The sequence below is a fragment of the Sinocyclocheilus anshuiensis genome, unplaced genomic scaffold (genome assembly GCF_001515605.1).
Source record: "Sinocyclocheilus anshuiensis isolate Anshui unplaced genomic scaffold, SAMN03320099.WGS_v1.1 scaffold755, whole genome shotgun sequence".
In the NCBI taxonomy this organism is placed as follows: domain Eukaryota; kingdom Metazoa; phylum Chordata; class Actinopteri; order Cypriniformes; family Cyprinidae; genus Sinocyclocheilus; species Sinocyclocheilus anshuiensis.
The window spans coordinates 232966-248019 of NW_015552587.1; the positions used below are offsets into that span (position 1 = coordinate 232966).

A 15054-nucleotide genomic window follows, 5' to 3' on the forward strand; every position below is an offset into this window, starting at 1 on the left:
TATATATATATATATATATATATATATATATATATATATTTGTGAATTAAATAATTTACAAATTTGTTTTAAGCCAAGAGATAACAAAAAGTACGATTATTTATAATACATGAGTGGCATCGTTGCAAAAAAAATGTATTATTTAATATCAGAGTTGTAATCTGTAAACGTACAACCAGATAAGCCACATTTTAGATATATATTTAAAATAACCTCATAATAAGTCAATGTTGTGATATATTACAATATTGCAATTACGAATGCAACCAAAGAATGCTGAACATTATTATGTTGTTTGAAGTTTTGAAGTCTTTTTTTAAGTTTTTATTATTGTTATTTTTGGACCACGTCTGATCACAGTTGAGGAGTCATTCTTACCAAAGTTCAGATAATTGCCCAGTGTCCACAGACTTTTTCATTCATCGGTTTGTGTGGTTCTGGGTCTTTATTTCATCCTGTGGTGTGCCCACACACATCAGTAATGATTTTGCTGTGATTGGAGAACTTTGTTGGCTCTTTTTGTCTTTTATCTTGTATCTGGACCTGTTACTGGACCCCTGATGAGTCTTCACACACAAGCTACAAGCAAGACGAAGTTCATGGTCATGTTATATTGCTGTTTTTGTGTTGCAGATGTTTTCTGAAAGCATTCTCACTAATGGGCGAGACTCAGGAGAGAGAGCGGGTGTTAATTAATTTCTCTAATCGGTACTATCAGTGTAATCCCACCGTCATCACTGCACAAGGTACTGCATGTCTCAACCTTATGTAACCTCTCTCGTTTACTCATTACTTACAAGATAAGCATTTCAGATCAATTGAAGATGTAAGGGATCATTATTATCCAGTGGTGGATGAAGTACTTGAGTAAAAGTACAGATATCCTAATAAAACATTACTCCAGTAAAAATATAAGTACTCATTTCAAATTTACTTTATTTATTTTACTAGTAAAAGTACAAGTACTTGATTTTTTTAATGTAGTAAAGCATTTAAAGTAAAATGTACAGATTGATTCATTGTTTTTTTCTAGCCAGCAGTAGTCAGACTAGTCATTGATCAGCACTAATAAGAAAAATTAGTGCATTCGTTCAATAAGCATTGATCTGCAAATAAGACACTCTGTATATTTGTTTTATATCGCTCTCTCCTATGAGAGAAAGAAAGAGAGTGTGGCATAATTAGGGCTGGGCGATATAGCAAAAAAATTTATCAACGATATAATGTTTCATATCGTTCGGTATCGATAATTATTGACATTTTTTTATAACCTTTTTTAAAACAAAGAGCAATAGAAAAAAACGTTTAAATTTAACCACTGTATTTTTAAATTAACCCAATTTATTGAGACAAACAGCAAATTTTTTTTGTTTTAACAGTCAAAAACAAAGTAAAAATTAAATATCTCATTTCTAATGTTTTATATGCAGATTAAATAGGTTTTAAGGAAACTTTTGGCTTGTCTCCTGATGCCACAGGAGGGCGCAATGAGCAAAATAATGCAGCGCATTTAAATCGTCAATGCAAGGAAATAACGGTCTATAAAAAACATGCATTACATCTAAATTAACTCATAAAAATCTAATATAATTCTGTAAATTGCATAAACAATTATGAACAAAACCGCATCATGTATTTATGCATTGCTTAATACAAAGAGCTATAACACATTAAAATGCAACAACGTCACTTACATCATTATCACCGCATCTCGCGCGCCACTGATGACACTCCCTGATGCTGATTGTACTATTTTTGCATTCAAATGCAAATGTTTATTTTAAATTTGACTAATATTAATTTTTTTATTCACAATCTCCTCATCACAGGCAGGCACTGCACTCAATTCAGCATGTGTTCGTGTTTGTGTGTGCTGTCTACGTCACTCATAGCACCTGCCTATATCCTGCACTATATCAAATTTTTTTTCTATCGATATCGAAGGTGTACTGTCGATAAATATTGATACCGTTTTATCGCCCAGGCCTAGGCATAATGCAAAAAACATGAAACTAGCTCGGCTAATATTGTCTCAAACAAAAAGTTGCCTGAGGACTGTTTCTGTGTTTAATGCCTCGGCATATAGAAGTTGCTCCATATGAAATCTATAAATAAAACATTTGTGGTTTTGCACAACATTAATTACCTGTTGGATAAAGTCTCTCTTCACTAATACTCCATGAAACATGATTGGGCTTAATCGCTCATTCAGTATCACAGTGTCGTGTTTCTTCCATAGCAACCATCTTAGTAAGAGCTATGACCAGTATATGGGTAAAAAGCTAAACCATCTCCTTGTTGCTAAGACTGTTGCCATGGAAGTGATGTTAGACTTTCTCCTGATGCATAGATGAATGTGTGTGTGATATCAGAAGTTATGATAAAAATAATGTTCAGTCTCTTTGACCTGTCTATGAGCGTGTTCACAGTGTGACCGAATGTTTCATTGACGTTTGCAGATGGAGTTCATTGCCTTACCTGTGCGCTAATGCTGCTCAACTCTGACCTTCATGGCCCAGTAAGTGACCTCTGACCCTCTGCCAGAGTTGCCCGTGTTACCAGCGAAATGAAGACTGACAGTTTGTTCCGTCTTTGCCAAAAGCACATGAATGCAGTCACCGCTTGGCCTTATCAGAGCATGTTATCGGTGAATCTAATGATCCCTCTGAAGAAGGATATGTCTGGGTCATATTTCACCTCAAAATAAAAAGAAATAAGAAACTAAATGTGCTTAATTGATAATAACTGATAATTGTAAAAAGTATTTTTGGTGAGGTTGAAATGTTGCCCAGAGATTCACCAACTAGTGAGTAGGATTGGGTATCGTTTGAATTTTATCGATTCCTATTCTTATTGATTCCTATCGATTCTAGTAAGAAAAAAATCGGATTAAAAAAAAATTACTTCAAACATATTTATTCTGTTTTTTTTTTTTACAAAGTGTTCTGTTGCAGCTGAATCACATGAGCAGCCTACAGAACACTTAGGCACTTTTGCCTATGGGTTTAACAAACAAAATACCACAGCAAAAACAACTAGACTAGACTAATATAAATTTCAAATATTAAATTGTTAAACAGTCAGTAATGAAATGGGAACAAACAAACCAATTAGCAATAGCATGAATAAATACAACTGTACAAATTTCAGGTACAGAAATTTAAATAAAAATTGTAAAAATACTGTAGTTTTCTTTTCATAAATAAAATATAGATTATTCCTCATTGAAGTTACAGAAGATTATTTTGTTCTTTGATTAACATTAATGACAGGCAGCATGTTTATTAGGCTGCTGTCTCTTTAACACCGAACACACGTGGATCTAAAAATACTGTTATACTTCACAACCGTTTACGTTCACTTAAGACAAAAAATGGCTGTGTTTATGATGATATACCTAAACTATATGATATAAACATGATGGTGTCACGGTTCGGTATGGTTTCGGGACAGCAGGGGGAGAAAACGAAACATAAATTGCTTCTTTTTTTTTTTTAATTAAACAGCGGTTTACTGAATAATAGCTCTTTCTTTAAATAAATTCAGTTATAATTGAAATTTTCCTAAGAATAATAATTTACCTCAGCTTATGCTCTAAATTATAGGGAGCCCTTTTAAGTTACTGTAAGGTTACAATTAACAACAGAGCCCAAACTTAAATTTAATTACTATTTATATTTAAATATAATAATCAATACTCAACTTAAAAATGTATACAAACATGTAAATTGCACATAATGCAGTTTTTATGATAAAATTTCAATTTGTTGTTGAAATATAGGCTATCAATTTACACATTGGCTGTTTATTTCTTTTTAACACTTTAACATTTCAGTCATACTGTCATGTGTTAATGTCTCATCTTTTCGTGTCTTTATCAGCATTTTAATCCATCTTGTAGATGTCCTGGGAACTAAGGTTCGCTTAAAGTGAGAACTAAATGTCTTTTCCAACTTGAGAACTATATACAGTCACAAATAATTGTTTATTACACAGAATCTGTGCCAATATCATGGACCATATGTCAGCATCACTTGAGTGTAGTTTGGGCTCCTCCTCAATGCATCTTATAAATGTTGTCTATGTGTTTCATCCAGTCTGGTTTTCTTCATTAGTAACATACAATTTTATAGGTGTTGAATTTTATTGCATTGTTTCTTATCATGAAGACAGCAGGTTAAGTAAAAATAGGAATATGCAATATAGCGCATAAATTTAGCAAAAAATCAGGATTTAAGGAGTAAAGTGAGATTTGACTCCTGGTTAACTAATGGGTCGTGTTTAGTCACTATTTAGTGTGGAATTTTTCTACAACATTCACTCATGACAGTAAAATAGGGCATTCCATGTCAATCTACTGCAGTTTTTCCTCTCTTAGTCAGTAGAAAATGACCGAAAATGGTCATGCATGAAAAAAAAAAAATACCGTCATATACTGTGAAACCGGTATAATTTTGAAAAATACCATGATATAAATTTTTGGTCATACCGCCCAGCACTAAAATACCCTACGTTTTGATGTCCATTCATGTTTATTTCGTACTGTAGTAGTAAAGAGAAAGATAGATGGGTTGCTTGAACTGAGGTGCTAATCTAAAGCAATCATTCATGCTGCATTAGGGAGCGCCGAAACCGTATTTACTGTTTGAATTTCATTATGAAAAAAATTCGGCAAAATTTTAAAGCTGATAACTTTGTTCATTAAAAAGTAACATAGCACAAAGCCTTTGCGATTACTGGACAGCAAGTGCGCTACAAATGATATGAAGTTCACGCATTAACAGAACACAGCATATAGACTAAGATCTTGATAAAGCCATAGTATCGATTCTAAGTGAGAATTGTTAACGATATTGCCAATATCCACTGTTGTAGTTTGTTCAACTTGTGCACGAAATAGTCACCTGCACTTGTACTTCGCACGTCTCCGTCATTTCGATCTCTCTCATGCTGCACAATGGAGCCAGCTTTCAGCAGTTGTGCCGTCAACTCTGATGTGCGGCAGAGATGAGGACTGTTTGAAACACTTTTTTCCACTAAAACTTTGATGCGCATCGTCTCCGTTTATTATGTCAACATAAACAATGTGATCGCAAAACAATCAGGAAAAAAGACATTATGCACATTTTAAAATACTTACATGTAAATTTAGTCGCCACTGGCGACTTCGGCAAAAACTTGTCTCGCAAATCAATAATTTTGGTCACAAATGCGACCGTTTTAGTCGTAGTCTGGAGCCCTGCATGAGGCATGAGATGTTCATTCATGTTTATTTCGTGTTAAAACTAACAAAGTTAGTAGTAAAGAGTAAGGGATGATCACACTGCGGTTTGAACTGAAACGTTTATACGATCTGTCGCAACACATCAAAGAGCGCCAAAACCGCATTTATTGTCTGAATTTCCTGAAAAAAAAAAAAATGGACATATTGAAAGATGAGACTTTGTTTCTCAAAAGTAGCAATATATAAAACTGGAAGTTTCCAATAAGGTTGCACTCGTGCAGTGGTTAAAACAATGCTGTATTTTTTAAGTTCACATGCGTACCGAACCGAAATACCCTTACTGAAAATTTTCGGTATGAAAACGTGTACCGTTACACCCCTATGATATACTGACGTGCATAATGGTCGGTAAATGTGAAAGAGAAATCCGTTCCAGCTGCAGTGGAAATGCACGCAACGGTTCGAGAACAGACACAGGTTCGGTAACCTGCACCGAGACTGCTGCTTTCTGTGCTCGCAAGTTATTTCCCCTTCTGCACTTAAATTGTTTAAAATCACATTCAAATGTGAGCGCATGAATCATTGAGTGGAATCGAAATGCTCATGTCTTATCGAATACTCGGCTCTTGGAAACTTTGAAACGGTTCTCGATACCCAAACCTACTAGTGAGTCAAGGATGTTATAAACTGTTTTGTTCTTAGATGTTTTGTGTTTGGCTTTATTTTGGATATTATCTGTGATCAAATTTTCAGGGTTAAACCTGTGAAATCTGCATGAATGTGCTTAAATATAAATAGCTCAATTCAAGCAGAGGAGGAAAACAGAAAGAAATTATTCAGATATGTGCCATTAGTAACTACAGTGCAGTGAAGAAGAAGAAAGTTCTGCACCCCCCACCGTTTCCTCAGTGAAATGTGAGGTGCATTCTGGGTTCTCTAAGAATAGCTCCTCTCATTGGTCTCCATGGAGTTTGATCATGTGTCTTGAAACTTACAGGACGCCGTGTTTTGAGTGTGACACGCTCAGTAGAACGCATGTGCCATGGAGACGTAGAGATTTCATGCCCACGCCACAGCACTCCTCTAGACGCTTTCATTTCAAACGTTGTTTAGTTTCATGTCATGTGGGTGAATACAGCTGAAAGTTGACGCCCACACACAATACATGACTGCATTTGTGGAGGGAAGCGTTAATGCATATCACATAGGTTATATAGAGACAGAGCAGGTGCTGATGGCTAAATCTCATCAAAACCTGTAATGGCTTGACAAAATGTGAAAGATGAAAGAAGAAATGTATATTTTACATAAAGAAATCAAAAGTTACTTTGTGGAACCAATAAAGACTTCATTAATGCTATGTCTTTTAGCTTTGAGGTCAACTACTGCATTCCTGAAAGCTGACAAAATAAATGTATAACAAATAGATGCATTAAAATTAGCAGGAAAACGGTCCAGATTTTTGTCCACTTGCAGGCTCTTTTGCTTAACATGCTTAACAGCTGTGCCATAACTGAAGCCTGTTGTCTTTGGTGTGTCCCACCCAAGCATTCTGTTTCAACAGGACACACACTACCGTTCAAACGTTTGGGGTCAGTACAATTTTTTGATTAATTAAAAAGAACAAAACAAAACAATACTTTTATTCAGCAATGATGCATTGAATTGATCAAATGTGACAGTAAAGACTATATTGACTATATTGTTACAGAAAGTTTCTATTTCAGTAAATGATGTTCTTTTGAATTTTCCATTCATGAAAGAATCCTGAAAAAAATAGGTTTCCACAAAAACATGAAGCAGCACAACTGTTTTCAACATTGATAATAATAAAAAATGTTTCTTGAGCAGCAAAGCAGCATATTAGAATGATTTCTGAAGATTATGTGACACTGAAGACTGGAGTAATGATGCTGAAAATTCAGCTGCGCATCACAGGAATAAATTACATTTTAACATATAAAAACTAGAATAGTATTTCACAGTATTACTATTTTTACTGTATTTTTGATTAAATAAATTCAGTCTTAAGTAGAAGAGACTTCTTTCAGAAACAAAAAAACAGCACTTATCAAGCCATATCCTGTGGTCTTTCAGATTTGTTTTTATTGGGACATTTTTTGTGACAAGACAATTAACTGCATTTTCCAGCAATGCAAAAATTTCATTATATTTAGCTATTTGTAATAGCTAATGGAAGTCATCCTGTTTGAGAAAGTTTTTTTAAATTTTTTTTATTTAAAGTAGCTTTAATTGCATTCATTATAACATACTTGATTTATTCACAAAAAAATTTCTGCATTACAATAATGAGAATGAGATTTTGGGGGCAGTGGAATAAACAAACGTTTGCATTGTAAATATCTGTATAAAATCTGCTTACTGAGCAAGGCCCAAATGTGTTTTTTTTTTTGAGAATGATTTTGCAAAATAGCGTTTTATTCTCATTCAGTCTTTGCTGACTTTGTGATCTGTGCTGCGGACCCATGTCAAATCATACAGAAAGAGAAAAGGGCTTGATGTGCTGTTAAAGTGATGGATGACAGGAGGCTACAGCATCACTTCACAGATGAAACTGCAGCGTGAGATCTTGTGGAATCGTGTATTTCGAAGCAGCCTGTGTCTCTCTTTGATATCTCGTGCCAGTCTGAACATTTGTCAGTGCCATCCACCTACAAACTCGGCTGGTGCTGGCAGGAACAGTAAAGTCAGTGGAACAAACACCGTCTGCGCTTTATTTTAGAATGCAAGCGGCCGCTCCTTCAGTCTTTGTCTGTGACATTATACAAGCAGCAATCTGATGCTGTGAAGGAGGAATCGAGGTTCAGACAGAGTAATTGTAGAGGATGTATAACAGCAGCAGTCGCTGTACAGTATGTGGTAACTGTAGGCGCTTGTGAAATGCTTAAAGTTCCACTGGAAATCTTACGGCAGGTCACAGTCACAGTGTTGTTCGTATTGTGAGATGTAGCAATTGTATGATTCAGTGACATTTTCTCTGCTTGCTTATATATGATCTGTTATACCAGCACTATGAAAATGAAACATTTTCCTCCTCACGTATTTTGGTCATTTGCCTTCTCATAAAAACAAACACAGAACTACTGTGACCAAAACAAAGACAAATTATTGTTGGACCGGTATGCTGTAAGAAAATGCAAACTTGTAAATGTTTGAGTCATTCAGTGAATATTTGTATTTTAATATGAAATGTTTTGTAGTTAAACATGTGCACGCACTATATACAGTGCACAGCATAAATGAGCTCACCCTATCTGAAAACCTAACAAATTCAGCAGTTACTTTGAACTTAGAAGACATGTTAGGGTTTTTCATTCGAGACATAATGTTCCTGCAAGTCTGCTTGATCAGTTACCAAAGCAGCATGTCAAAATTATTCAGGAAAATAAGACTTACTTATCAAAATGATAAAATGTTGTGTTGCAAAAATGAGCACACCCTCCTCAGAGTTACTAAATAGAATTAAATAAAAACAGGTATGTTGCACCAAAGCATTGAAAGAGAAGTAAAAGTAAAATTAAAAGTGTTAAATAGCCCACTAAAGCATTCTCAGACTTCTTTCTTAGCACAAAGGAGGACATTTGGGATGTGGTTTGTGATCAGGTGCCAAGAAGGGTCAGAGCAGTAAATGATGGAGGACATACTAAATACTAGAATATGATACATTTGTTGAATTAAATCGAGGGTGTACTCATTCCTGCAATCCTTCATTTAAACAAAATTGGCTAATTTACTTATTTTACAGATATTAAGGACATATACCTTTCTGTTTTTATTAAGGAAATGTTTCAAATTTCAATTTTGCCATCTTTCCATGAATCGTATTAGTAATTGTTAATCAGAGGGGTTTATTCATTTATGCTGTGCACTGTGATAGCTCCGAGCTCAACTGTGAAATAGCCCAGAGCAAATGCTCAGGGGACTTGTCAATAGTTAGTGATTATATACTGCAGTTAAATAATCTCATGCTATTACATTATCAGTTTCGGATTGTAATAGATATTCTTAATCCTGTACATTTAGTTAAAGGTGTCACCTCCTCCAGCAGTACTTAATTTATTACATGCGCTTGACATTATACAATGTCATAATTTATCAGACTTTTTGCTTTGCATCAATCAGTATATAAAATAAAAAGGGAAAACAATCAAACAATATGAAGTATTTTTCATTTGCAAAGTTAATGTATTTGTTGGTTTATTTGTTTATTAAAAAATAGACATTATATGCAGACTACAGTTCCAAAGTGTGTTTTTTTTAAGTTTTAAAAGAAGTCTCGTATGCTCTTCAAGCCTGCATTTATTTGACCAAAAATAGAGTAAAAATTATATTGTGAAATATTAAAATTTAAAACAACTGTTTTCTATTTAAATATATTTGATATTTTAACCAACCAGTATTTAAATCTCTTAATTGCTTTTGAACGTGTCATGTGTCACTGCTTCTGATAAATGTGCTAGACAACCTTAAATACAATATAAATAGATCTAACAGGGACTAGTTATTGGAGACTCAATTGTATCATCTTTTTATATCGTCATATCACCCAGCAATAAAACTTGCTGTGTGGTAAAGCACCAAGACATTTCTGTAAAAGTGCTTTGAAAGAATGCATGGTTAGACTTTATTTTAAGCTGTCCTTGTTACAGTGTAATTATACATTTAAGTCCTGAGTAATATTAATTGACTACATATATTTACTATATGGTTAGGATTAGGGTTACTTGCATGCAATTATGCATAATTTATTGTTATTACAATAGTAAGTACATGTAATGTGTAACAAGGACACCTTAAAATAAAGTGTTACCGAATGCATATTTTAAAAAGCACTCTACACATTTTCAAATGTAATTTAAAACTGTTTACTTTGATAAATAGAAAGTTCAAAATGTATCCATTTATTTGAAAAGAAATAATTTCTAATACAAGTCTTTATTGTGTTTTTTAATTGATTTAATGGATCATTACTGAATAAAAGTATTAATTTCTTTAAAAAATGTTACGTTAGTGTTATTTACTGTGTTTTACTTGGAATTTCTAGAAACAATTACATTAAAAAAAAAAAAATTTCATAGTGATAAAATAAAGGTTTTGGCCTCCCGCCTTATGTTCCTTATGTTTAATGGCAGTTTGTAAATTTGATGAGAAAGCAGGACTGACTGATTTACAGCCATTGTAGGAGTGCATGCTGGGATGTCAGCATGAATTCATTAGAGATCGCGTCGGACTCGCAGGGTTAAATCAGTGTGATGCAATGCCATCCTGTCCCATTAACAGCCCAATAAATGTTTCTAATGCCCCACAGAATATCGGGAAGAAGATGACGTGCCAGGAATTCATCAATAACCTGGATGGACTCGATGGAGGACAAGATTTCCCCCGGGAACTGCTGAAGGTACGTCTCAAACAAATCAGCGTTCCTCTTTGAGATGACGCGTGAAGGGATACATGACGTTAAAAACCGGCTTGATGGATACCAAAAATATTCAGAAGAGAGTTCAGCTGCTCCAGGTCCTTTGAACCTGGTGATATCCTATAACACACAATGCTGTGTACTTTCCCTTGTTTTCATAAGATTATCTGATCTTTACTAATCAGTCCCCGTCAACCTGATGTTTGTGCACTTGATACAAGCTCAGGACAAAAGCGCTCTTGACTCGGATTCATTAGTAATAGATGCTGTTATTGGAGACAGACATGGATATTTGGAGACATCCTGAACGAATGCAAGATTCTCTTCAAACTGCTGCTCCACCATGACCATAGTTAAAAGAGAAGACTGAAATAAACATATACATATCGTGGCAATACTAAGAATGCAATGATGCGTGATATTAACTTGTGTTGCTAGTTGTGCTATGTTCACAAAAAGACAGGACAGAAGCATGAGAGAAATTGTGTTTCACAGCAAAGTTTTGTTACTGTCATTCACTTTTTATGTGGAGTTAATTGTTTATGCAAATATTCAGTTCTTGAGTTGTTTGTGTCGTAAGTGATAGGGCTGTTAAAATGACTGAAAAACTCGAAAAAATTCGAATTTTCCACTTAAATATGATCAAAATTCGAATTATATTCGAATTTAAAAGGCATAATTTCAGTTAGGGGGAAAAGAGCTTTTGGCTTCTCTCCTGAGGCCACAAGAGGGTGCATCGAGCAAAATATTATGCACGTTTCTTTAAAGCGTAATAAAATAACATGACTATCTTTGAAAAAAAGTGCATAATGTTTAAAATAATGTTTATAAACTATATATAATTAATAAAGTTGCTTAAATAATTAGAAAAAAAAAACAGCACCATGCATGTATGTATAGTTTAATACAAAGGACCGAAAACCAATCACAAAGAGTAGGCTACTTTCTTCATTTAAAAACATGAGATACAGTGGGATGGGGAAAACCGCCATAAAGTCTTGAGACATGTTTTTTAAAAGTTGAACTTACATTAATTTTACATGGCTTTCTAAACATGCCGCTCTCTGCGAGATGTGAGTGCAACGCTGATAGACGTCCCTCTAGAAAATGTGATAAATATGCGTTCTGTGTGAATGGCTTGGTTTCAGTTTCGCCGTAAACAACATCTTCGTCACACTGATGCTCTCGTTTTCCGCAATATATTGAATGAACAATGTAGCAGCGCCGCATCTAGTGGGTTCAGCTGGATAGGCTAACAAAAGCATTAAAATGCAATGACACTTACATTGTCGTCTGATGCAGACCTAAAATTCGAATGCAACGTTTTTGCATTCGAATGTGGATTTTTTTTATTTTTTTTTATTCGACGAATATTTGAAATTGGAATTTTTTTTGGACAGCCCTAGTAAGTGATGCTCGCAAAGATTTAAATGTATGCTTTTGCTGGTGCTAATCTGAAGTGTACAATGCATTCAAGATCTACTGTGTTTTTCAGTTCTTTCATTCCGTGGGAATCAAGCCCATGACCTTGCTGTTGCTGTCGCTTTGCTGTATTGTTTGAGTTACAGGAACACGAAAAGATGCAGTAGAACAACAAAAATGAATGCAAAACTGTCGATAACCATATTAAATACAGTATTTAGAAGCTTCTTCAGCCAAAAAAGATGTAATGCTCATACTTAAATTGTAATCCATACTGTATATATGTAACTTTTTTCAAGAGGGATTATAAATTGACTTAGAATTTATAAAAAAATACGTTGGATTTATTTAGAACACAGATTATCAGTTCATCATTTGTGAGTTCATGACATGATCATGGCAAGGAAACTTGGATTGATTGTGATTTAAATGGTCATATCCACTTTTCGTGATATGGTTTGATTCACTATCAGCAGAGCTGCATAGATTACTTGCAATTTGTAGTCCATTACTGATTACATGATGAAAACTGTATTTAGTAATGTAATCTAAGTTACTTATTGTAGGTAATGTAATCTGAATACTTTTAGATTACTTTATCTAACTTGTTTAAATTTACCATTAAATGCACCATATTGATAACAAAAAAGTGAAGAGAAATCAAATATATTCCTTTGTTTTTGTATCAACACCATAAAATGCATTAAACATTACATTACACCAGGATTTCCCATAGTGGGGTTAATGTAAGAACTGCAGTGGGTTTGTGAGTTGATAAAAAGCTATTAATTAATTTAATCATAAAAAAAAAGCTAATTTAAACACTTGAAAACTAAAAATATCAGAAAAAAAATACCAGAAAAAGTCAGCTTGACCATTAACAACATCAGAGAATTATAAACATGCAAATGTGTTGTTAAATTAATGAAATATTCATTTCCTAAATTTCAAATAAAAATTTTATTTTAAGGGGATTGTCTGACAAAAACATTTGGGAATCTCTGCATTATATGAACAAACATTAATAAACATGAAAACAGCAATGACTTTACATGCCCCAAATCTTCCAGGTTTGAAATATTTCTGTCCAGAGGTCACTGGATATGATGAAGACATTGTGTTTCACAGATGTACATCACCAGTGTTTAGTAACTTGCATAATTATTTGTTTCATACATGGTCTAATGCTTTAGAGGTGTTCCCCCCAAATTCAGAAGCATGGTTTGCAAATTTAAAGGGGTCATATGATGCTGCTAAAAAGAACATTATTTTGTGTATTTGGTGTAATGAAATGTGTTTATGCGGTTTAAGGTTCAAAAAACACATTATTTTCCACATACTGTACATTATTGTTTCTCCTCTATGCCCCACCTTTCTGAAACGCGTCGATTTTTACAAAGCTCATCGGTCTGAAAAAGCGAGGTGTGCTGTGATTGGCCAGCTATCCAGTGCGTTGTAATTGGCTGAATACCTCAAGCGTGTGACGGAAATGTTACGCCCCTTACCATACTGTGTTTCCATGTGTCCCGGCGCGACGAGACAAAGCCAATAAAACCCATTACAATGAGGCATTTGTTGCATCCAGTGGGGACATAATTACTGATTATAATGACTTATACTGTGTTTTTACTCTTTGCACATTATACCAAATACACAAAATAATGTTCTTTTTAGCAGCATCATATGACCCCTTTAATACATGATATTTGTGAATATATTCAAAGCTAATTGGTATGACACAGTATAGGACCTTTAGAAAGGAAAATTGAAAAAGAGAGAGAGAGAAAAAATTATTAAGCAGAATAAGCAAATTATGAATAAATTACTGCCATTGTGAATATGTAATCCTGTAGTCCATAAAAAAGTAACTGTAATCTGATTATGAGCAATTTAAAACGTAATATACTTTAATTATGAGTGCTTAATTCTCGGAATTTGATTACGTAATCCAGATTACATGCAACTGCCCAGCCCTGACCATCAGATCTGTGGCCCACCTGCTAGACAATCCTTGTCCCATGTTTCCTCTGATATGTCCGGTTCTGGCACCATCACTGCAGCCAAGACAGGCCAAAACAGCCCCATGTGAACTCGGCCAAAATCAGCGGACTTAAATAATTAAATACCCCCCCGCCACCACTATCTCTTCCGGATAGTGCACCTTTTATGTCACGCTTTAATAAAATGAATACACTTCACACACTGACAGGATGTGTATTGAATGCTTAATAAGTTGGCAGTAACTTCAGTAAGCACTTTATAAGGTGTTATATAAAGCTGCACCAAAAGCGAGTGCCCTTGCCGAGCGTCTATCGTGACTGTCCTCTGCCAACTCCATGAGCTGGCTACTTTATGAGCTTTTTATGGTCCGCTTGCAGGTATCACCACACTGAATGACTCACAAGCTGTCTGCTTTAATGAGAGAAGAGTGCTTCATTTTGGTGTCAAATACAGTTTTATGCAAAAGTTTGGGCACCCCTGATAATTATCATAATTTCAATTTATAATCTACTAGGCTTTCGAAGCTGCAACTTCATTTGGATATAATTTATACCTTATGGATACATTAACATTTAAATTCTGAAATAACATTTATTGAATCAACAGAAACAATGCAATGTGAATCACAACAAAAACAGACAGGTGCAAAAATTTGGGCAACCCAAATGAAATAATCACATCAGTATTTAGTAGAGCCACCTTTTGCTGAAATAACAGCCTGTGGACGACGCTTATAGCCACTGATAAGTCCCTGAATTCTGACTGCAGGTATTCTGACTATTCTTCCTTGCAAAATGTCTGCTGGTTTGATGGCTGCCGAGTGTGGACAGCCTGCTTCAAGTCAATCCATAGATGTTTGATGATATTCAAGTCTGGGGACTGCGATGGCCATTCTACAACATTGTATCTGTGCCTGTGCATGAATTCCTTGGTAGATTTGGAGCAATGCTTTAGGTTATTGTCCTGCTGA

At 34.6% G+C, this 15054-nt stretch overlaps 1 protein-coding gene across 1 annotated transcript in view; it reads left to right on the forward strand.

Annotated features, from left to right (window-relative positions):
* Window positions 1-15054, forward strand: part of LOC107665472 (PH and SEC7 domain-containing protein 1-like) — a 118185-nt gene that overhangs the window by 50552 nt on the left and 52579 nt on the right. The window contains exons 7-9 of the mRNA XM_016456366.1: window positions 634-746; window positions 2460-2518; window positions 10554-10643. Coding sequence (XP_016311852.1) covers window positions 634-746; window positions 2460-2518; window positions 10554-10643 — 262 coding nt within the window. The remainder of the gene's footprint in view (window positions 1-633; window positions 747-2459; window positions 2519-10553; window positions 10644-15054) is intronic.